General features: G+C 38.0%; 2 protein-coding genes across 3 annotated transcripts in view; both read right to left on the reverse strand.

Annotated features, from left to right (window-relative positions):
- Positions 1–5,635: 5,635 nt before the first annotated feature.
- On the reverse strand, positions 5,636–23,737 carry LOC100443792 (alkylated DNA repair protein alkB homolog 8-like). Its single transcript, XM_024243834.2, has 2 exons — positions 23,632–23,737; positions 5,636–6,234 (listed from the first exon to the last, which is right to left on the reverse strand). Exons 1-2 carry the CDS (start codon positions 23,735–23,737, stop codon positions 5,636–5,638), a joined length of 705 nt encoding a protein of 234 aa, XP_024099602.2.
- The window catches only part of MROH9 (maestro heat like repeat family member 9), a 117,508-nt gene continuing 115,173 nt past the window's right edge, over positions 23,416–25,750 (reverse strand). The window contains exon 22 of one of the 2 annotated variants that reach the window (XM_024232369.3): positions 23,416–24,185. In XM_024232369.3, the coding sequence (XP_024088137.3) occupies positions 23,944–24,185 (242 nt within the window). In that variant the 3' untranslated portion in view covers positions 23,416–23,943. The remainder of the gene's footprint in view (positions 24,186–25,750) is intronic. The other variant, XM_063726495.1, reaches the window with a different exon arrangement.

Here is a 25,750-nt window from a genome sequence, read left to right on the forward strand (position 1 = left end):
ATCTCTGAAGTGTGAGTATGAGAGATTCCAAATCACTTCTATAGCTCCGTGGCCTTGGGCAAGTCACTTAACCTTTCCAATTCTTGATTTACTCATTAATAAAATAGGGATAACTACACTATTACTACCTGTCTGGCTATTTTTTTTTAACAAGGATTAGAGGATTAAAGGGTATGTACACATAAATACATGTATACATAGGTACATATAAAATGTGGCATGTAGTTAAAAATGATCAAATGTGACTTGTAGATAAAAATTAAAAACAAGTCATAGGTTCATGAAGTTTTCTAGGGCTGCAATTCAGACAACATGATTTTCTCTGCTCTCATTTTACATAGAACTTCTTTTCAGTTTTTAATGCTACACAAATAGAATTAAAATAATGCAAAGAAAAGATTGTGAATACTTCAGGAAGCAATACTATTCCTATAGCCTTATTCATTTAAAGATGGGTAGGACACACCCAATTGTACCGTGGCCTCCAGTGTTTTATCTCTCTAGGAGGTGAAAAGGCCACCTATTCTTTGCTGTCCTTCACAAGAAATGTATCTGAAGTCGACACATTTATTAGTCCTGTCTCTCTCTAACCTATCCTTTGCTTGCCACAGCTTTCTGCAGAGCCCCTTTTTAAATCTTCAGAATATCAAATGCCTAGGCTCTGCTTGGGGGAGGGGGCATTCTCTACTCCGTTGTCCCCTCTGAATCACAAAACTGCTAAGAAAAAACTTTCATCCCTGGATGGTTGCTAGATTATTGTTGCTGTTGGAAGATATGAGTGGAAGACTTCACATTCTGTTGTCTTGCTCTATATTTTCTTTGTATTTTAAAGAAATTTTTGTTTTCTTCTAATTGATTTGCTGGAGGCAAGGCATACATCTCTTGTGACACCTGTTGTCATGTCTGATGATGCATAATGGTTGAAAGATTTCTATAAAATGAGAGTAGCTTTTGGAGAGTCAGACTTGATCATCAAAGCTACGATGGAACATTCCAAAGATGTGGATTCTTTAGGGTCCATATTCTGAAGCTAATGTCTCGTAAAGAATCGAGAGAACAACAATTAGTGCAGGCAGTGCTAAATGAAGCTGACAGTCTGTTGCACCTTCTGTTACAAGTTTAAAAAGTGTCTCAAACTTTTTTAGTTTCATAGCCAGAGGAATGCTGTGTTTATTTCCAAAGATATACTTTTTCATATGTTTTTAGCTATCTTTGTCATGTATGTGTGGGCTCTATGTCAGTGATGTAAAATTATGTGAAATGTTTTCTCTAATGGGCTTGTCAATTGTTAACTTCAATAATGATAAAAATAAAGTATCTTCAGTTTTTCTTTAGATGAAAGATATATGCTGTTTGATCAGGTGATTTTACTTTTAGGAATATATTTTATAAAAATACAAATATAAGCATGCTTGAACAAATTGTATAAAAAAGTTTATTTCAGTGTTGTTCAAAGTATCAAAAATGAGATAGAATGAATGCTTTTTGTTAGAGAAGTGAGCAAATTATTCTGTAAATTAGAGCTAACAGATAGCTTGTAAATACCGCATTAAAGTACTGGAAAGGAAAAAAGCAACATGCAAAAAAGTGCTTATAATATGATCCTTATTTCAAAAATGAATGCTGAGTTTTAAAAATTCAGTATAAATGTGAACACAAAGACACATAGACATACTCATGTGATCTGTAATGGATTTTGATCAGGGAGAAAAATATGAATGTATATATAAGAAGCTGTTAGTATGCTTTACCTTTGGGGGTCATCATATGTGAGTAGATGAAAGAGCTTAGAATAAATAGAATAGGAAAACTAAATTTAAAAAATTATGATAGGGAAAAAATAAAACCAAAACATTTTAGAACTTAGGTAATAAAAGACTGTCTTTAATCCTGGAACTAACAAGCAAGTGCAAACAATGTTTGTCTGTGATTTTTGACATTTGGTTGCACTGTTGAGAAACACTGAGTTAAAGTCAGGTCCAATGATAGGTCCAGAGTGGTCACTCCACTTGTTCCTTTACGAAGGGGCAAGGTCTCTGTTCCTCACATTGCCACTATTGCCCCAGGGGCAGGAAAACCAAGACAGCCATGATTAAGGAAAATAAATGAAGAAGAGCTTATTTTACAACTCTGAGTTCTCACCCGAGAGCCTTCTGTGGCAGCTGCTGGAGTTATAAATAACCCTAAGTTACCAGGAAAATGGTCGCTGTTACCAGAGCCTTCCAGAGCAGGAACCTTATGGAATAAGAAAGATCACTTTTATGGCTCATTAGAGGAAGAACCCTTGTGTTGGTTGTTTTGGTAATTTTGGGGCAGTAGAGGTGAGGGGACAAGATAGCCTTTTAGGCTCCATTCCATTTCTCATATTCTATCACCTGGAACTGGGTTGGTGTATAAGGGCCAAAAAGACTTTCCAGGCTAGTTTTGGACGCATGAGGAACAAGGATAGTAGTTTGAGTTTCACACCAGAGAATCTGACCATTTCATTCGTAGAGCCCACATTACCGCACCTGAGAGTGATGTGCCAGCCAGGAACACACATGAAGGCAAAAGAGGAAGCAAAACAGAAACCCTATGGGCTGATGTTAGCCTGATACTCATGTCTGCATTGTAAAACAATAATTTTCAAAATGTACTTTCCACTTAGAATCATGTAATTTTAGAACTTGAAAGAACTTTAAGGATTAAATTTATGAACGATCTCACTATAACATTTTGGGCCAGGCAATTTTTCTTTTTCTTTCTTTCTTTTTTGAGTTGGAGTCTTGTTCTGTCACCCAGGCTGGAGTGCCGTGGTGCGATCATGGCTCACTGCACCCTTGAACTCCTGGGCTCAAGAGATCCTCCTGCTTCTGCCTCCCAAGTAGCTGGGACTGCAGGTGAGTGCCACCATGCCTGGCTAATTTTCCTTTCTTTTTTTGTAGAGTAGAGATGGAGCCTTGCTATGTTGCCCAGGATGGTCTCAAACTCCTGGGCTCAGTGATCCTCCAGCTGTAGCCTCCCAAAGTGCTAATATTACAGGCTTGAGCCACTGTGGCAAGTCAGCCTGGGCAGGGCAATTTTTCATTGTGTGAGATCATCCTTAAGATTGCAGGGTATTTAGCTTACCTAGTACCTAAGTCAATAAATACCAGTGAAAACTCCTAGGCATAGAAAAAGAAAAGACTACCCGTATATATTTCCAGATGCCACTATGGGGAAGTATTTCTGCCATCAAGACCCACTTATACATCAAAACACCTATTTTGTTTTTAGACCTAAAAATGTGAAGTAGGTTAATTAACTAATTCAACTTGTAGTTGTAGCTGACTAGTTACAAGTCACACACACGTGCACTGTCCAGCATGCTGAGTTGCATGGCATATTAAATAGCCAAAATAGCAAATATGTAAAATGAAGGCCAGCTGGTTGGAACTTATAACTAAGGAGAATGCACATGATGCCTTTCATTGGCACATTAAGCTGCATTCATATACACTTTTCATTTGTTAATCTAGTAAATGAGTGTCTATTATATTCCAGATAATATTCTAAGTATTAGTGACACATGTTCTCTGTAACTTATTCCAGTGATCTCCTTCGTTGCCAGTTTTCCAGTTCCACTCCTAAGTGTCTGACAACAGTGGTATATATTTAAAATTTAGGACCCCCTCAGCAAGTTATTTATTTATTTATTTATGAGATGGAGTTTCACTCTTGTTGCCTAGGCTGGAGTGCAGTGGTACTATCTGTGCTCACTGCAGCCTCCACCTCCTGGGTTTAACAGGTGATACACCTGAGTTATTCTTCCATTTCACTACCTCTCCCGACTCCAGAATACCATCAAGAGGAGGATACCCATCATTTATTGGACCATAAGTAACATAGAAACCACTTAGACACTATAATTAAAAAATGAGGAATAAGGACAGTAGTTTGAGTTTCACACCAGAGAATCTGACCATTTCATTCTTAGAGTCCACATACTGCACCTGAGAATGATGGGCCACCCAGGAACACACAGGAAGGCAAGAGAAGCTGCAAAACAGGCACCCTATTGGCTGATGTTAGCATGATATTCATGTCTGCATTAGAGTTTGTGAAAATGTTGCATATTACAATAAAAAATGTTATAGTGATGAATAGTATAGCTTTTATAGATAGATTAGTCAAGTTAATTTGAAGATTAGCATGTATTTGTTTTTTTATTAACCAGGAATATTTCCTTTATTAAAATGTGATAGAATTACTTCACTAAGATCCTACATGATTTAGTACATTCAGTAACACTTTATAACAAAAGGTTATCTTCAAAATGGTGGACTCTTACTCAAGAATTACAAGCACTGCACAAATTACTTTAATCGCTTTTAGAAGCCATCTCTTGTAGGGAAGTTGTAGGAGCCTACCTCTATGAGGTCAGCCAACAGTAGCTGACTGAATGTTTCCTAATGAATCTCTACTTCCAATTTTTTCTCAAGAGCTCTCCTTTGGTAGTTTCTTAGTTTTCTCTTTAATTAAAATGATAATTAATTTATTCTCCTTTTTTGAAACAAAATGAGCATTTCTTTTTTATACATGATATGTTCAGGTAAATAATCAGACCTTTTGAAGAATCACACACACATTTCCTTGATTGTAGTAGCTTTGCAGAATGCTGAAATCACTCACAGTCCTGCAGGCAACTTCCTATTCTCCCTCACAGAACACGTAAGTAATGATGAAACATGGAACTTGGGTCATAGGATCATATGGGACCAAATTGCTCAACAGGTTTGTCTTTATCAGGGTTTCCCCTAAGGTACCAGGGAACCAGTACATCCCAAGAACAAAAAGAAGTCCTGTTAATATGAATAGGCAGCTTGGAATTAGTAACTTGCCTTGAATTATATCCTCCCTCCTAAGAGTCATTAATGGAGGCGACAGAAGATGCTGAGTCTTGACTGCCCACATCAGGCATTTGCTTCACAAGCATCCCCTGCACTGAGGTATCACTGCTTATCTCCTCTCTCTTTCCTTGGCTAGTTCTGTTTCCTGTAAGCTACTTGGACTTCTGTTTATTATAATATATTCTTGTTGCATTGCCCAGACATAAATGAGTGCCTTCCCACCAGGTTTCAGGAGTTCAACATGTTCTTGAAGAGCTGTCATTCTATGTTCTGCTGTTGCAAAATGGGGAATAACAGCAATGGAGATTCGGGCATACCAAACCCACTGTGGACTGGTACTGCCAATGCATCACAAACAAAAGCCTGGAATTGTCTCACTCTACAAATGTCCACAAGGTTTTGACTCTGATCACAACCAATCACATCTAACTCCTTATTGATGCCAAGGTGCTTTCCATTACCACATCCAGTATCAACCACTATTAAGCCACTTGGCAAAGCCTTCAAAAACTCAATGATATGTGGCCAAGCTGTATATCTCATGCTGCTGAAGTGTCCAGCAATCTATTAATAAACTTGATGGACGTACTCTTGCTCTAGTTGTCAGGCTTCTTTATCACTCTCTGGAAATGAGGGAGGAGTCTCTTTCCTCTGGCTATCACAAGCCAAAGGGTAACCCATGGGCCCAAAGGTATCTAGATTCTCCTGTCATCACCAGCCAACTCAAACAAGGCAACATAACTGGCACTGTGATACCATCTGGGTACTTAAAATCCATAGCAGTCATGCCCAGGTTCATATTGATTTATGGTCAATTGTTCAGGTTTATGTTTAATGTAACCCTCCCTCAACCATTTCTCCAAAAAGCTATCACAAACATCAGGAAGACCCCTAGGCAAAGGCTTATCTTTATTTACATTGTTTTTCTTACAGTGGAACTCATAACTAAAATGCTTTACTCTTCTGTGTTTTAAGCATTTTTGAAAATTTTGATGGTCTGTATCTTTTGTTTGATCAACACTTTCCAAAAGAATTTTCTCATCCTCAATAGAAATTATTTCTTCTACTACTGTGAGGCCTAGTGGTAAGCCTTGAGGCCCCAACTCCTTCCATTGTGCTTTTTCCACAAATTTCAAATACAGAATCATCTTTTGTCCTAAATCATCCACTATTTCTTTCCCATTGAGAGTAACATAGGCTTTCTTAGATTCTTCTGTAGTTTTGTATCTTTCAAATGAGTAGGGCTTGTAAGGTGGCATTAAGAGAGCATCCACCAGTCCACATTTCTCTAAAACCAGGAGCAGTTGGTTTCTACTCACACCATTATCTAAACCACCATTGGCAACAACAAGCCTCTCTTCTTCAGCTCAGGCCGGATTCAGATTCTCACCCTGCAAGTGCTTTGTTCTTTCGCTACCCTCTCCACTCCAGTGCCAGAAAGCCGTCATGGATACTTGCACGCCACCTCCCCTGGGCTCGGCCATGTTGGAGAAAAGCAGCATATATTTGTTTACAGGAGACCTAGTATATTTGTAAGCTAGTTTTGTTGGCTTGACCTCTGAGGTGCTGGAAGAGATTCAAATGTTCTTTGATCTTTTCGCCAGAGAACAACAACAAAAAACTTGTTCAAGCACATAACTTAGCATTTTCTGTTGTGATGAAAATTAAAGTTGTTTTATAATCTCTGTTTTATAGTAAAGTGATTTTTTTCTCTTTTATTCTTAGGAATTACATCAACTCAAAGAAGTCCCTGTTTACTTTGACATCTGAACTTTCACTTTATCCACTAGTTATAATTCCTTGGTTATCATTTCATTGCATAAATTTTTCTTTCTGAAAATGGATGATAGTTCTTACAGAGTGTAGGAGTCATGTCTTGTAGTCTAACTTGGATTTTCCTCAGCATGATGCCCTATGCATACATAGTTGATCACAAAATTATTTACTGGATGGTAAGAAGTTTTAAAAATGAGCACTATTTTAGAACAGGAAGCCTAGTACAGAGAAGACTATGATTTTTAGTAGTTTCTCTACAGTTAAGTCCACTTAAATTCATAAAACATTGACAAATACTGTTTTACTGCTTTTCATTGACCTTTACCCTATTGGTAACATTAACCAGAATATCTTTGCTAGGGATTATGACCAGATCTGGAAAAAAAAATGATAACAAAACTATTTTCTTTTCAAGCAGAGACCTCATATTCCTGGCAAATAAATCGACCTTGACAATAAAACACAGGCATTAAACAATTAGATGAATGAATAAGGAGTAGAAAAAATTTATGTGTAATCTTCACAATGAAACTTGAAATTACCAGAAAATAATCTTGTTGGTCCTTTTAGTGGGCACCAAACCAATTAATTATTCATAAAATTCATACATGAACAGAACGTCCAGTTTAAAACCTACCTAATGCCAAGGTTGACAACTTCCTCAATACTAAGAGCCAGGAATAAGACTGAGGTATGCTTGTGGGTAACACGATGGGACTTAACACATGGGCAACGGATAAGGCAGGAGAGAAAATGAAGACAGAGAAAAGTCAAAGGAAAATAATTTAGCATCAGGCAGACCCAATTTGAAACTCAACCTCCAGTGTGTATCAGCTGCATGAACTTGACAAAGTTATTTCCTTTCTTAAATTTGCTTTTTAAAAAAATCTGTAAAATAGGGATACTGCAAAAAGTGGTCACAGGGATAAATTAGCTGATGAATATGAAACAGCAAGGTTCTACTTGGCAGAGAGGATTTTTGCACACAGGCTCATTTAGTGGCAAAGCACGATCTCCCTGGAAGAAAGCACAGCTGGTAAGAAAAATATTGGCACAAAAATATACACTTCTGTTTCAGAGAAGCTTTTGTAGGTTAAAGCAGCACGTTTCACAGCTTTTAGCAGAGGTAAGCACAGCAGCTCTAGAAAATAAGAGATGAATTACTTAAAGTGGACTTTGTTCGTCACTTAAACTGAAGCTAAACCAAATCTGTATTGCCCTGAAACATGCTTGAGAGCAATGGTTCTTAAATAGCGAACAGCAAGCTAATGTGAATGGATTACAAATCAAAATAAAACAGATTACCAGGCCTTATCCTGAGCTTACCGGGTCAAAAATGAAGGGTGAAGCCTAGAAAGGAGTCACTTCCCCTGAAACACTCTCCCCACCTACCACCACTCAAAGAAAGCAAAAAAACTTCCCTCACCATGAGAATTGCTGAGTTTACAAATGAAGAGAGCCCAGTGTGCAAACTAGACCAAATTATACTAGATTTGGTACCCTTGATCACATGGGCTAGGGGTTCAGACTACACTGGTCAATTCCTCAACAAAGAGTAACTGGTCATTTATGTCAGCATCCTGCTTCATGTTTTTTAGAGCAATGCTACTTATATTTATGATTAACTTAGCTGTAGTGAAGGCCATCTGGTTTTTATTCCAGAGTGTGTGTTTGAGATACTCTTAAAAACCTGTGTGACTTGCATTAAGTTTAGAATTTAAAAGTTGCTTCTGCCACCTACTGGATGTGTGACTTTAGGTAAATTATTTAATCTTTCTGAGCTTCAATTTTCTGTTTCATAAAATGAAGATATTAATAGGATTGTGTTATGGTAGTAAATTCCTACATTAAATGAATCCTTTCTATTACACTCAGGATCCAGAAATCTCAAATAGATAAAACTCAGGGAAACAACATCATTTATATAATGCTGATTAACAAAGCTTGTTTCCATCTAGAAATGCAATAATCTATAAAGCCACTTTGTACAGAACTTGTCATAAAATAGGTTCTCAGAAATGCCAGTTTTTTTTCTCTCTCTCCCTAACTTATGGCCACTTTTTATATACTACCTTGCTTGTTATTTCGCATTGCATTATTATGATCTCTTGTGTTATTACTTAATTTTCTATGTGTGTCTTGTTTTTTCAATTGCCTTTTAAACTCTTTGAAGAAAGCAAATACATCTTACATTCATGGTACTATTCCTAATGCCAAGCACAGAGCATTCCTAGTGCCAATCACAAAAAAGTGTTCAATAAACATCTCAATTGATTTAGTGTAGAAATACTAAAAGATTGATGAAGAGAAGAGATGGGAGTTTGTGGTGAGCAAGTTAATAATATATGAGATACAGAGTAGCACTAATGCCAGGGATGTTTAGTCTCTCCCCACAGTTGGGTTTTGGCTTCTGTGACATTCCATCTTCATTACTCAAACTTTGTTTATATAATACTTTGAATATATATATATTTTGAATGTGTATTTGAAAAGAATTTATATAATGAAAATATTTTTAAGTGATACATATTTGAAGCTAAAAGTAAGCTACAGAGATTGGACCTAGGGTGTGTAGACTGGTAGATACCTCTCAATATCCCCCAGCAATTGAGTGCCATAAAAGTATATAAGGGAGCTGAATCAAATACCTTATTTCAGAAATAGAGACCATGACTCTGATAAAAATTCGTTTATGAAATTGGATTGTAAAGAATAAGTAGACTTATGGCTAAGAATTTTAATTTTTGAAATGTCTTTTTGTTTTAGTCAGACTACCACTACAGATAGCTGAAAAGTTAAAAAAAAAAATCAGGTAAGTATACATGATGCTTGGTTGATATTTCTATTTTCTGGCCTTCTCTGGTTCTCACATCTCTGGTCCTAACCCATTTCTGGGATATCGAAATAAAACTTCTCTCCAACCATAATTGTTGACTTTCTAACTTATAAGAATAAATGGTAGACCTGATCCAGATATTCCACTGGGAGTTTAGAGTCTAGAACTGTGCTACTCTTTATTATTTAACAATGTGCCAGTTAAAGATATCACCCCAATGAAAAATAATAATTATAATAAATTTCAAATTAGAGATATATCAATATAGTTGACTGAATACTGGAAGTTAGAGTTGAAAGACTTAACTCTCCCCACTAACTATTTTGCTAATCATGAACAAGTCACTTGGAATCCCTAGACTTCAGGTTCCTCATCAATTTCAATGTGCCTCAGGCTATTGTTGTAAGAATAAAATATCACATGTAAGGTATTTAAAATGGAAAGGCACTAGGGACAGTGCGGTGGTATTAGCCTGAGGAATCTGCATGTGGGGTCCTGGGATTGCTCTGTGACAGGTGTGGAAGAGCCATTTGAGATATTTTTTCTGGGTTTTTAACACTCTTTGACAGGGTTGTAGCCTTGAAAATAAACACTGAATATGTACAAGTTGAAGAGAAATGAATAGAAAGAACTTTCAGGATGAAAAAAAATCAATAAAAAATGTGAACATCTAAGGGATATTGACATTGACCTCAGAAAGCATGCCAGATTTTTCATACATTAGTGATACATAGATCTGCAGTAACATATGATTACTATTTAAAAACGAATGTCTCTTTTTGGTTGTGAAGATTTTTGCATTACAAATACATATAAGATATTGATAAAACACCACTTAGGTAATCTAAAAACTCCTCCACGTTTGCAGCTAAACTTCTGATTTAAAAAAATTTCTAACAAAATGGTTCAGTTAAATTATTTCATGTCTACATCCTTAAGCTGCTGTCTATACTGCAGATAAAATGTGATTCATATGTGATCACTACTGAGAAAAATTGAGTACAAGGAACTATTGAATATAAGAATGAAATATTTTTATAAGTTTAAGAAAAGTTAGGAACTAGATAAAGAGCTGAAAAAGAAAGGGCCTTGAAGAATGTGCCAGGAAGGCCTTGAATCTTCATCCAAGCTTTGCACAATTGATACTTAGTCTAATAGGCTTGGACCTTGGAACTAAAAATGATTCTTCTGGGGCAGCCACCCAGTAGACATCTGTTTCAAGTGCATATGATGCATAACTCATGCCCCTCCCCCGACCCCCTGCCATCCCACATTGCTCAACTCCTTAAGATAAGCTTCAGTTTTTTAATTTCACTTGTAACTTTTATAAGAACTTCTGATAGCCTCTTCGGAAAGAAGAAACCTACATATTTTAATAAAGCTTGATGGCATATAATTTTATACTAAAATTTTATAAAGCAAAATTAATAAATACAAGTGTATTAGTCTGTTTTCACGTTGCTGATAAAGACATACCTGAGACTGGGCAATTTACAAAAGAAAGACATTTAATGGACTTCCAAGTGGCTGGGGAAGCCTCCTAATCATGACACTAGGCAAAAAGAGAGCTTGTGCAGGATGGTCCCCTTATAGAACCATCAGATCTCATGAGATTTATTCACTATAATGAGGACAGCATGGGAAAGTCCTGCCCCCATGATTCAATTACCACCCACTGGATCCCTCCCACAACATGTGGGAATTCAAGATGAGATTTGGGTGGGGACACAGCAAAACCATATCAATCAGATTTTGAGTTAAAATAACACAATATTTTATGTAATTTTTATGCTTGACTATGTATCAGAAAGAATTATCTTGCTAGCTTCTCCTTTCTCCTCATTTCCTGCTGCCTCTGCCGTACCCATCCCCAATATAAATAGAACACATGAATTTTGGAATCAAATAGATCTCCAGTCTGATAGAATAGGTAGTAAGAAAGGGAGTAGAGGCAAATATGGGTAGGCTGGGTTCAAAGAAAGAGGCATGGTGGAGTTGAGGAATTTCCTGGATGATGGCTTCTATTTTTGTCTATAATGTAGGGAGCAAAGTCATCTGCTGAGAATGAGTGGGCAAGTGGTCAAGTAGTAGATTTCAGGAGTGTTAAATAAAGGCAGGAACTACCTATAAGGCTTGCCTGGGGTATCAAGGTCTGGTTGGGGTTGAGGAACACAGATTTCTAATAGAACAGGACTTCTTCATGGGCAATAGCAGCATTCTGCATGCATATGTAATGTTTCTCAGGGAGCAGTGTAATCTAGGAGCAGAGAGGGAAGTAAAATAGGTGAATTCATCTAAGGTTAGAGTTTTCCTAGATAGGTTCAAAGGAAGGGGGATGGTGGGGTAGCAGCTTTTGTTCTGAGCGTGGCAGTTGAAGTGAAAGACAAGAGTCCTAAGCCATGCAAAGAAGGCAATGAAGATTTAACAACAGGGTTTAAGGGTCTGAATCTTCGCAGTAAAGTGAAAGATGAGATGTGGTAGGAATGAAGGTGTCATGAGCTGAACTGTGCTCCCCACCATACTCCTATGTTGAAGTCTTAACCTGTAGTACTGCAGAAGATGACTGTATTTGGAGATAGGGTCTTTAAAGGGGTAACTAAGATTAAATGGGTTCATTAGGGTGGGTTCTAATTTGGTCTGACCAGTGTCCTAATAATAAGAAGAGATTAAGACACAGATACAGAGGAAAGATCGTCAGAGGACACAGAGAGGTTGGCCATCTATAAGCCAAGGAGAGAGGCCTCAGAAGAAACCAGATCTGGGGCCAGGTGCTGTGGCTCACACCTGTAATCCCAGCACTCTTGGAGGCTGAGGCAGGCAGATAACCTGAGGTCAGGAGTTTGAGACCAGTCTGGCCAACATGGTGAAACCCTGGGCTTGGTGGTGGGCACCTGTAGTCCCAGCTACTTGGGAGGCTGAGGCAGGAGAATTGCTTGAACCCAGGAGACGGAGGTTGCAGTGAGCTGATACGGTGCCAACGCACTCCAGCCTGGGTGACAAAGTGAGCAACTCTGTCTCAAAAGAAAAAAAAAAAAAGAAACCAGATCTGCCAGCAAATTGATCTTAGATGTTTAACCTTCAGAATTGTGAGAAAATAAATTTCTGTCATTTAAGCAGGATTGCTTGAATTTAAGTTATCAGTAGTGGAGTAATTCTACATGGTCCAGGGTGTGGCTATGGGAGTGGAGGCTGAAACGGTAAGGATGGGAAGGTCACTAGATGCAAAGACAGTAAAGCATGCAATATAAAGACAAATAATTTAAAACCAATTTTATAGTGTTATAAAAAACAAATTTAACAGTTTTGGTGGCAATTGTGAGGTCAGTTTACAAGGTATTCCGTACATATCTTTTAGAATAAAAACTGTCACGTGAAATAATAAATGTGAAAGTGTCTTTTAATTTCAAGCCATAAAATAAAACCTCTGAAGCCTGAGATGCATAAATATAGGCCTGTATAAGCCTACTAAGAGAAAAAAACATTCTCTGAAACATCTGATTTATTTGCCCTACAAAACATTATCTTCCTGTGACTTTTCCTTCCCTATATTTTGATGTGGCAGTTAAATGCTATGGGCAGTTAAATTATAGGATACATATAGAATGCTTAGCTCTTTGGAAGAGCTCAATAAAAGTTAACTGCTATGTACAAATTAGACATAGAAACCTACCATATCTGGGGAAGGGAGTAGGGAAACTTTGGAACTGCAGAGCTGGGCAGGTGTCTGGTACTTTCTAATTGTGGCTAAACAAATTAAAATATTGCAAAGAATTTTTAGAAGTCAATGTTAATGCTTTGGCAGAATAATATTTTAAAAATATTTCTTCATTTGGTAAAGAGTTAATCCATGTTTGAAATACCTGTAAGTTCCTCTGAATGCATGGGTTCCATTTACTGGAAACTTTTCTGGAGTAATTAGAGAATATTTCATGGTCAAGGTTACTCTATGAATTGTTTTAGTAAATATATCTGTAAAGTGATGGACATTTTATTATCAAGAAATGAACTAAAATACTCATGATTTATGTCACTAATTTGTGTGGCTGTCAGGCCCTATTGATTTATATCCTCTGTATCTTGTTGAAGCACACTGTGAAACTCCTTCCCTAGCTTGTTTACAGCAATGAACGTCTTGCTCATTTAAAGCCACTGCCAGCCCAGACAACTTCTATTGCTTAGAATTATTCTTCCAGTCACCCATTACCTCTATTAAACAGACTTTTTTCCCCTCTTTTTAGAAAACTACTCTTGACTACAGTTATAACTCCCCGATGGGAGGCCTTCCCCTATAGCTGATGTCCTGAAGGAAAATTTTACCTTGAGACTTTTTCATATACATAAGTGGTAAAAGAAGAGAATAAAAGAAAGGGAAAAAAGACAGTAACAGAAATCAAGCTGTAAATAAATGGGACCCCAAAATACCAGGAACTAAATTATCTGACATTGTGGAATAGCTTAGTAACTCTTGGCCTCATAAATATATTTCTAAGTAGCAATTCAATTCAAACGAATATATTAATATTATAGAACTGTGGTTTCCACATTCTTTGACTAAGAACTTTCACAAAGAGTCCCTCCCTCCCTCCCTTCCCTCCTTCCTTCCTTCCTTCCTTTTTTTTTCTTTCCTTTCCTCCCTTTCTTTTTTCTTTTTCTTTCTTTCTTTCCACAAGATTTTACTCTGTTGCCCAGGCTAGAGTGCAGTGGTGAAATCATGGCTCACTGCAGTCTCAACCACCACGGGCTCAGGTGATCCTCCCACCTCAGCTTCCTGAGTAGATGGGACCACAAGCACATGCCACCATGCCTGGCTAATTTTTGTATTTTTTGTAGAGATGGAGTTTCACCATGTTTCCCAGGTTGGTCTTGAACTGGGCTCAAGAGATCCACCTGCCTCAGTCTCCCAGAGTGCTGGGATTATAGGTGTGAGCCACAGTGCCTGGCCTAAAAGGAATATTTCTTACCATTTTTTTTCCAAAGTGTAGATTCATAGTTTGACTAGATTGATTTCGATGTCACTGTAAGGTGGTAGAGGAAGAGGTACAGAGAAGGTCCCATTTGTAAACCAAAAAGTATCTGAGACAGGATTCAATCAATTTAGAATTTTATTTTGCCAAGGTTAAGGACCATGGCCAATGATACAGCCTCAGGAGGTCCTGAGAACATGTGTATACATTTTAGGGAGACAGGAATTAAAGGCAAAGACATAAATCAATACATGTAAGGTATACACTGGTTTGGCCTGGAAAGGTGGGACATCTTGAATGGGTGGGAGAGGTGGGCTTCCAGGTCATAGGTGGATTCAGAGCTGTTCTGATTGGCAATTGGGTGGAAGAGTTACGCTCCACCTGAAGACTTGAACTCAGCATAAAGAAATACTTGAGTTTAGATAAAGGGTTTGTGGTAACCAAGGTTCTTGTCATACAGATGAAGCCTCCAAGTAGCAAGCTTCAGAGAGAATAGATGGTGAATGTCTCTTACCAGAACTTAAAAGGTGTCAGACTCTCAAAAAAAAAAAAAAAAATCTAGTAAGGGAAAGAGACTCTCTACAGAATGCAAATCTTCCCCACAAGAGACAGATTTTCAGGGCCATTTCAGAATTTGTCAAATAAATATATTTTGGAGTAGAATACTTATGTTCCTTCAGAGCCTGTTATCTGTCATGTATATCAGAGTCAGGTTGGAATTGTCTTATTGCTATAGAGTCTGTTTTGTTAGTCTTGAGTTTGTCAGTCAGTTGCATCTAAACTCCAAAGAGAGGAGTGAACAATGAGGCATGTCTGACCTTCCACTTTCCATCATGGCTTGAACAAGTCTTTCAGGTTTCTTTGGGGTTCCCTTGGCCAAGAGGGGGTCCATTAAGACAATTGGGGGACTTGGAATTCTATTTTTTGTTTACACATTGATGAGGAATCAGAACAGTCTAGTGAAAACAGAGCCTATGACAAAATTGCTAATTTTATCACAACTCTCTAATGAGAATATTGGTAATTTAATTATTTGAGGATTCAATTTTTGCAACTTACTCTATCCTTATGGGGGTTGGAGGACAGTGGGATATTGATTTTTGTAATAGATATAATATTGTATTTTGAAATGTTCAACATTCCAAGGAAATGCAAAATCTCACCTGTCATTCCTGTTGTCACAGTCTTGATAGAAGCCCTCATGCAACCTTGCTTTCAATAACATAGTGGCAGTGAAGCTGGCTTTCCTGACTACACCCTCCTTTCTTCTGCTGGCAACCTCCAGCAGATAGCCATCAAACCAATTTTTCCTGATAGCCTACTTTTATTAAGTCAAGAGACTACTCCAAATCACTACTTCACACTCCACATATTTAATATAAATTCCTGTGCATAACATGCTTTTTTTTTTTTTTTTTTTTTGAGATGGAATCTCGCTCAGTCATCCAGGCTGGAGTGCAGTGGCCTGATCTGGGCTCACTGCAAACTCCGCCTCCCGGGTTGATGCCATTCTCCTGCCTCAGCCTCCCAAGTAGCTGGGACCACAGGCACCCGCCACTACGCCCGGCTAATTTTTTGTATTTTTGGTAGAGACGGGATTTCACCATGTTAGCCAGGATGGTCTCGATCTCCTGACCTCGTGATCCGCCTGTCTCGGCCTCCCAAAGTGCTGGGATTACAGGCGTGAGACACAGCACCCGGCCATAACATGCTTTTTAAATTTTGAAAATGTTTATATAGTTCCAGGGTTTTGTGCAACGTGCTGAAGATTCAGTGACAAATATGACATAGCTCTTATTACAAAAGAGCTTGTAGATTAATGATGAGAAATCAGATGACTTCTTATTTCCTTTTCAATGACAGTGACTTGTTTAAAAGCATTCATTGAATCAGCATATATTTGAGTGCCAAATGACAGGCATTGTTCTTGAATTTAGGATTACAGTGGTGGACAAAATTGAATGCCCATTTCATAGTGCTTGCTTACTTCTGGCTTGGATTACTCATAAAAGTTGCTTATAATGTAATAAAAAGCAAAAAGTCAAAATAAGTATTATATCCTATATCCTTCGTTTTTACTCCCCAAAGACAATCACTATTAATGGCTTTTGTGTATATTTCCAAAGTTTTCTGTCTATGCCAATATATATGTTTATTTTATTTTTAAGCAAAGGGCTCAAATTCTAACTCTACTTAATTTATTTAATCAAATCATATCTTAACATCTCTGAAATAGCAACATCTTATAATCAATGCTATATTATAGTTTGGCAGAATGTTTTCTTCTCTTTTTGGTACATAAAATGAGGGTGGATCTTAATGTTGAGCCAATGAAATATAGTATTATAATAGTAAAGGACTTGGCTATGAGCACAGAAAACCAACAGCATACCAGTTAGAGATGGTATGGTGTTTTCAGCCTAATTACGTTAGGCTGAAAGTAACAGAAATGAAAACCAACAGCTTAAAAAAGGAGCGTAATTTTTCTCACATAACAAGAAATTCTGGATTTAGGAATGCAGGGCTAATACATGGCTTTAATGTGCCAATGGGGCTCAAGCTCCTTTGTCTTTATCCTCCTCAGGGTAGTCAGAAGATGGTTCCTTCTCTTTCTGATGGTGCTACTACATCTAGGCAGGAAGAAAAAATGCTATCTACCTTTAACGTATTCTATATATAATGGCAGAGAAGAAACAGGATAAATGCAGGAAAAACTACTATTCAGAAAAGAGGAAGATGGGAAGATGGTGATCACCGGTTCATAGATATTGTCAAATCCTGCCAGGCAGGGATGGTGACTCTGGGCCCCAGCAGTAGAGTGAATATTTAGTTGGGCAACCTGGCAACCCCTGGTTCTGTTTTCTGGAAGAACCACCCTTGTCTATTGTCCTCTGTGGACCTCAATCTTTCCTTTTCAAGTTGGGGAGTATGAAGGATGTACTTCTAGGAGTTTGTTCAGCTGTTGAATTTTACTTCTTTTGGTGTGAATTTGGGTTCTCTGAGATTATTTTAGCAATTGCCAACTGTTGTAGGTCATGTATGGCGTTTCTTTGACCAATGTATGGAATCAAAATTTAGAATACTTGCTATCTGTTTGCTTCCAGTCATATCTACACATAAGAAACAACAGCCAGGGATCTTGTAAAGACACATTCTATACCTGAAAATTCCTATTTACCGACATACTAGTTTTTACGCTAGCTTTTTAGAAGGCTCATGTTGTAAAGAAATTTGAAAAAATGACAATACTCTGAATCCCATCTGTCATAGCAGCTTCATGCTTTTTCTCCTTAAAAGACTGAACTTGATTCTAATGTGTTTATATTAAATATTGCATGCTAAATAATCCATCCTTTTACCATAAGATATGATGATAAAGGTATACATGGAAGAGCATTTGAAAACATTTTTAACTTTAAAATGTTTAATTGATAAAGACTGCATATATTCAAGATGTATATCATTATGATTTGATATATAGATATGTTGTATAATAATGATCAGAATCAAAGTAATGTATGTTTCTTTTTTTTTTTTTTGAAATGGAGTCTTGCTCTGTTGCCCAGTCTGGAGTGCAGTGGCGTGATCTTGGCTCACTGCAAGCTCCGCCTCCTGGGTTCAGGCCATTCTCCTGCCTCAGCCTCCTGAGTAGCTGGGACTACAAGCTCCCGCTACCACGCCCGGCTAATTTTTTCTATTTTTAGTGGAGACGGGGTTTCACTGTGTTAGCTAGGATGGTCTTGATCTCCTGACCTTCTGATCCACCTGCCTCGGCCTCCCAAAGTGCTGGGATTACAGGTGTGAGCCACTGCGCCCAGCCAGTAATTTATGTTTTTGTATTACAGTAGCACTGGTTTTATCTCCTAATCTTCTACTTGGAATGCCTTCTGCTTGATGTATAGAAGCAGTTGGTTTTCTTAACTCTATAAAGCTATGAGCTATGTACTGTGGCACATAGTATTCTCTCAAAATGGGTGCAACATTATCTCCAGTCCTTATACAATAGTCTGATGTGGATTGGACATTTTGCCTGAGAAGCTGTTCTCAAGGATACCAAATCCTTTCATTTTGTGATGCCATCATCTTTAACAAATGGCCTCTGATACACAAGGGGAGGAGTGAGAGCATCTAGTACTTATCCACCTAGACATAGAAGTGACACTTATCACTCTCACTCACATTTGACTGCCCAGAATGAGTCAGTTGGCCAACCTAACTGCAAGGCAGGCTGGTAAATCTCCTCTTCCAATGTATCAGTAAAGAATAAGGAATTGCTAAGGACCTAGCCAATATCTATCACAAATTTTATTGTTAAAATTATTACACTAATCCAACCTACTGTAGAATCATCATTTTCAGCACCATAAAAAAAATGGATCAGAATACCAGCTTGTCAGTCCAATGGAAGAGTTTTGCCATTGTATAGTGTGCTAGATCATGAGAAGTCACACCTGACTAAGGAACTGCACGCTACCCAGACGTCACAGAATTGAAGCTGAGAGCAGTAATTGGATGAGACTGTTATCTTCCTCAAACATTCTGGTGGTGTGGAAGAGCTATGTTCTTCATTCTCTTACAAAAAGGATTACTTAAAACTATATAATTCTATATAATTATCCTATTAAAACTTGACAATAATCCTGTGCATGCTCTGGGGGAATATTAACTCCATATCATAGAAAAATAAACAAAATGAATTACCTAAGGCTTCCAGCTAGTAAGCAGAGAAGCTAGAACTCTAACCCATGTCTCCACAATTCAAGTCTAGGTTTTTAAAAATATTTTCTCAAGAGGGAACCATCATAGTACTGGCCTCTGCATCAAGCCAATGTTTCTCATGTATTATGAAAATGTTGTATTGGGCTACCAGGACACTGCCCTGCCAGAATATCCATTTTCTATCCATGTGCCTTCCTATTCTACTCAAGTCATTATTGCAAGGTGCCACCTCAGGACCATGGACATGCTTCAGTATTTATCAACTTAGCATCAGTGGTTATTTAGATGTTGCAAAAAACCAAAATGAACTGGAAACTAAACAAATTGATGCAAGTCTATTAAACTTTTAGTTTTTACTTTGTTCGATGCTTGGAATTTCGAATGTGTCAGTCTAAACAGCAATCCTCTTTAGAATTTAGATATCTTCTTCTTTCAATGGGGAACAGCCTCTCTTCCTCCTCTGCCTCACCTATTACAGAGTATCTTATTAGAATCATGCATCTGGAAATGCTTTATATTCTTATTTCCTAGCACAATGTCTCTTTACCCTAATGTCTCTTTACCCTAACTAAACTAATGTTTGTTTGTGAACAAATAAATGATTGGTTCCTACACCCAATAAATTATAAATTTATGACGTTTTTCCCCACATGACAAACACAGTGCTAGATGCTGATGATATAGAAATGTCTAAACCCGATCTCAAGGACTGACTAATACACTGACACACAATACTAACTTCTCTGTAGATCTACCAGGACTCTTAAAAAACACTGATGGCCAGGTGTCAAGCCCAAATATTCTGATATAAATGGTCTGGATTAAAGCCTGTTTATTGATATGTATTTTTAAATCAGTCTAAATGATTCCAATATGCAAACCGAGTTTATACCCAGTGGGAAAAACAAATCCACAGAAGGGCAATTTCAGTGATATAGTGATTAAGTATCCTGTTCTGGAGTCCTTGAGTTCAAATATTCTGCACTCCTCTCCTTAAGTTATGTGATGATTTAACCAATCTCTCTGAGATTCAGATTGCTTTTCAGTAAAATGGGAGCAGTAATAATACCCAGCTGCTAAGATTGTTGGGAAGAATAAGTCGGATATTACAAGCAAAGCACTTTGTAGTGTCTGGGGTACAGTAGCCACTAGGCCGAGTGTGCTGTGGAAACATGTGAGTTAGAGAAGGCCTCTAAGAGGGAGGATACCTCCTTCTCTGACAGGGTGCCACCATAATTTTGTGGTATAAAATGGAGGTCAGTTATCCTCCTGGAATAGTGAACTCACCAGGATCTCTCGAATCTTCTCCCCTTGCATGAATATCAAAGCCAACAGAGTCTATGAAATTGTTTCAATTATGCAATAGGAACAAAAATACCTTTTTTTCAGGATTGTTGTGAGGATGAAATGAAATAGACAAAGAGTGCTTATCATGTAGTAAGTCTGCAACAAACGTGTCCCACTTCCCTATACCATGGGCCACAACAACATGCCCAATAAAGCTTAGGCTGTCTCTTCCCTTACACATATCTAGCCACCTAGTATCAGAAAGTCTGCTCCTGTGTCTATTTACTTATCCATTTATCCATGTGACGAATATGTATTAAATACTCCTATGGCCTGTGTGGATACAGGGGTGAATCAAGCAAACACAATTCATGATCTTGTGGAGCTGGCATTTTAGCAACAGGGCCAGAGTAGAGGCAACTAATTGCAGATAAATTACCTTTCCGTTAATTTATTCTATCATTAATTATCCTAGTTATTGTGGTAAGTGCTCCAAAGGTATATGGGGTCAAAGACGCTTCCTGTGGAAATAAGTTCTGAGTTGGGTTTTGAAGGATGGGTAGGAACTGACTGTGTGAAGGGAAAGGAAGAGTGCTTCTGGCACAGGAAGAACATGAGTGAAGATCCTAATTCATGGGGAGAATGGGGAGTTGAGGAAGCCAGTGTTTCTGGAGCACAAAGAGTGAGCAGGAGAGTGTTCCATGAGGCTGGCAAGTGATGCAGGGCCAGATCCTGCATGGCCTCAAAGGCCATGTTGACTGTTTCTCTCTTACTCCAGCAAACAATGGGGAAGCTTTCAAGGATTGTTATACTTTTCAAAAATGGGAATAACAGCCATGTGCCAAGAAGAAAGGTGTTCATAACCACAACTATTTCCTAAAGAAGGTGGAATCTATTGAAGGGATACTCTTATGTCTTCAGAGCATATGGAAGACCTGGATATCTAAGTAGGAGTTGAAGCCTCTGGAGAGTTGAGTGTTTTACCAAGTAAAGTGAAAACAACTCAGAGATCCTGAAGAAATCAGGAAAATGTGGGGTGAAGAGAAAATATGGAAAGGAGAAAGAGGAGAGAGAACCAGGAGATGATGAAGATCATGTCTAATATGATTATCAGACCTTATAAAGAAATATCAACATTGTATAAGGCCCATTATACCAGTTGTTGTCTGGTCGATTGATGGGTATTGGCTGATTTGGTTTTCTTTGTTTTGCAGAAATACAGGTATATTAATTTCCTTCTGCTGCTCTAGCAAATTACCACAAACAGGGCCTTAAAACAACATGAATTTATTGTCATACAATTCTGGATGTCAGGTGTCCCAAGTGGGTTTCACTGGGCCAAAGTGAAGATGTTTGTAGGACCCTTGCTCACTGGAAATTCTATGGAAGTCCATTTCCTTGCCTTTTTCAGCTCGTAGACCTGTATTCCTTGCATTTTTTTGGCTCATGGATCCTACCTCCATCTTCAAAAAGAAGTGTAGCATCTTCAAGAATCCCCTTTCTCACTGACCTCCCATATTCCTCTTATAAAGACGCTATGATTACATTGGGCCCACCTAGATAATCCAAAGTTATCTCCCCATCTCAAGATTTTTAATCACATCTGTTAAGTTCCTTTTGCTGCATAAAGCAAAATATCTGCAGATTCCAGGGATTAGGAATTGGATTATTTTTGGGGAGGTCCTTATTCATCCTACCTCTTTAGGTATTCTGCTAGTTCATTAGGTGAGAATGAAAATCTGCCCTAATTTTGAAAGGTGAGATCTGAGACACCTGGATATATAAAATAATATGGGTTAAGGGATAAATTAAAATTATGTATTCTTTATTTCTAGTCTTTTTTTATTACTCCACATTTCATAAATATGTAAAAACTTTTATTGACGTGTGAAGGTAATATGTCTTGTTAACATTTCATTCATTTGGTAAGTATTCATTGAGCATATATAGGTACCAGGCATTGAGCCCAAGAGCACACAACCAAGTGTAAGATATGACAGTTGCTTTCATGAAACTTCCATTTTATGAGGCAGAAGGAGAAGGAAATAGATAATTTTACTACAGTGTGATAAAAGCGATGAAAGGTATAATCACAGGGTGTTAAGGCAAAATATAGGAACAACACCCACCCAACTTGATCAAAGAGGGAAAGAAAATGGATCCCAGATATATCCATCAGGACTCAACTACAGAAGCAGAACTGGGGATTTGACCATATGAAATTGTGGGAGCAGGATAAGTAGTTTAGTCTCTGAAATCTGTCATCTTCACATCTGATCCTGGAACGTGAAATATGCAGGGCAGGCTGTTGGGAGGGAAGGTGTATGTGAAATGGGAAGAGCAAGGACAAGGTAGAACCCACAAGCTCAAAACCGTGTCCATCTCTTACTGCTTCCAATATTGATGTTGATGATGTGGGTATTTTGCAGGAGAAGCTGGAATCCTTTGTCAATAAAACTAAACTCACCTGGCCCAGAAGTCAGAGAAGCTGAAGGAGAATGTAGGGGAAGCTGGAGTGGCTGCCATACAATACTAGAGAAGTGACCCAGCAAAGAAGGGAAAACATACTTGAACTGCAAGTTGCCACATTACAAATTCAGATGCCACTACATCTGAATTAACAGAAAAAGTGCTTTCATCTAATTACAAGTAATTTACTTTGGCTAGAATGGCTTATGCTCAGGTGGGGATATGGGGATCCAGAGAAGGTAAGGTGGGAGGAGTGAAGGATAAGCCTGAGCCTTAAGTCGAGCAAGATCATTGATGAGGTTTTATAATTCTGATGGCAATGGGAGTACTGACTGTGATGGACTATCCAATCTTTCTTTTAAAAAGCTCAAATCCATTAGCATAAAGTAATCTTCCCTTGGGTATCAGCTCTTTTCATTCTTCTTTCTTCCTCATAGTTGTACCCACAAACTCCTCCACTTTCCCCTACACTCTTATTGCTCAACACCTGTACCCAGAATACATTTCCTTCTCCCCTTTCCCTTCTTCAAGTTCCATATCTTTTTTGTTAACACTGCGCTAGGCAGTCTTTCTCCCAGCATGATAGAAATGACCACACTATGTGTCACTAGACTGTGCCCATCCTGAGATCAGGAACCTTGTCTATATCATCCAAATGTCCCCACTGCCTAACACAGTATCTGGCACTTAGAAGGTGCTCAGTAGAGCTTACGGACTGAATCAAGTTCCCAGAGCTTCTCATCAAACACTTTGCTTATGTTATTTTCAATTGTCTTAGTGGTTTTGATGAAATAGGGCTTCTGATCACTGTCAGACATACAGAGGCACCAGTTCTCTCAGATTTCTATATTTGAATAGAGAATTAAGAAGTAACAGTAAAAGCTTCCAGCATTTTTCAGAAAAGCATCTACAAAAAGACTCAAGTTGTCAGGAGGGAAAGAGAAATCATTCTTCTAAGGTCAGCTCCAAGACACTGTTAGACTTCCCATTGTTTATGAATGATGAATGTCATCATCATTCTCTTCTATAAGGCCTTATCATTCTTGATATCTTTACTGTCTGTAGGACTGTCTATCTGGCCATTGGGTGAGTTATAATTGTAAAGAGGCTTCAATTTTTTGATGTAGAATAATTTTAGAAATTTTTGGAAGTTTTGTTTAAGAGTTGCAGAGGTCAGTTTATGGGCTATTTTCTTCAAAATATCATAGGTTATTTCAGCCAACTCTTTGATCATAGGGTCTTCATCTCGGAGCAGTCGTTCAATAACTGTAATATCAGAAGAGACTTTAGTTCAAGTTATCTCTTTCTTAGAGGCCATGAAGCTTTAATACTAAACAGCCCTGCCACCTTTCACAGAGTGCCCCCTTCTCTCCATCTCTCCTCTGCATTCCCTTTGCATTTTGTAACTTTGGCTAATAGCATTCAGGAAGTTTTATCATCTATCCCTACTAAAACCCCACATAGACCCCATTAAAAGAAAAATGGGAATATTCACTAAAAATTACCAAGGACCTTTTATGTGCTGAGCATTCTGCTAGATAACATAAACATGTATTCATATATTTAGGAAGGGGTTCATATTGGTCATAATAATGAAAAACTTAAAATTAGTCTAAATGTTCATTAATAGGGAATTGCTTAAAAGTTAGGAACATAAAATGAAATGCTACATACATATTAACATAACGTAGGCCCATATTTCTTGGCTTAGAAAGATGTTTATATTATAAAGGTAAGTGAAAAAAGTTAAAAAAGTTATGATAGTTTAAAAAAATATATAATAGCTTTTATTCTTTAGAAATATCCTGGATAGGCCAGGCACAGTGGCTCATGCCTATAATTCCAGCACTTCGGGAGACCGAGGCAGGTGGATCTCAGGGTCAGGAGATCGAGACCATCCTGGCTAACACGGTGAAACCCCATCTCTACTAAAAATACAAAAAATTAGCCGGGCATGGTGGCACGCACCTGTCGTCCCAGTTACTCAGGAGGCTGAGGCAGGAGAATCACCGGAACCCAGGAGGCAGAGGTTGCAGTGAGCTGAGATCACGCCACTGCATTCCAGCTGGGTGACAGAGGGAGACTCCATCTCAAAAAAAAAAAAAATTCCGGGATAATACATATATCAAAGTGCTAATATCATTATATCCAGATAGTGGACTGTGAGAAATTACTATTTTATTTCTTGATAAAAGAAATAGAAACAAAGGGGGAGATTTAGAAAACAGAGATGAGAAGGAGCAGGAGGGGGGTAATGAAAGAAGAAAATGACTGTAAGAAAGATGGAAAATTCTAGTGTTTGGCATTTAGCGGGTAGTCAAATATGTGTTGAATGAATGAGTGAGTGGGTGAATGAATGAATGGATGAATGAATAGGGAAGGAAGGTAATGATGTATAAATGTAGGTCCATGAATTATAATAAATGTACTACTCTGTTGGGGGATGTTGATAATGGGGGAGGCTATGCATAGGTGAGGAGAGAAGGTACTTGGGAAGTCTCTGTACCTGCAGCTCAATATTGCTGTGAACCTGAAACTGCTCTAAAAAAATAGTCTATTAAGAAAGAAAAAGGAAGGAAGGCAGCCAACGTGTTTTTATCACTCACTATTTGTAATTCTGACCCTGATGGGACAATAGACAGAGGCTAAGGGAGATTCCTAAGACCCAAACATTTTGATAGACTAATATTACCCTTCTTTAATTCCCTCCTCTGCAAATGTATTGTACATTGCTATCCACTAAAATGTCAATTCTCTGAGGGAAGAGACTGTTTTATTTGTAACTCTGTCCCTAGCAGTAAGTAGTGCTGTCACGTAAACATAAGAGATGC

The sequence above is a fragment of the Pongo abelii genome, chromosome 1 (genome assembly GCF_028885655.2).
Source record: "Pongo abelii isolate AG06213 chromosome 1, NHGRI_mPonAbe1-v2.0_pri, whole genome shotgun sequence".
NCBI classification, from domain to species: Eukaryota; Metazoa; Chordata; class Mammalia; order Primates; family Hominidae; genus Pongo; species Pongo abelii.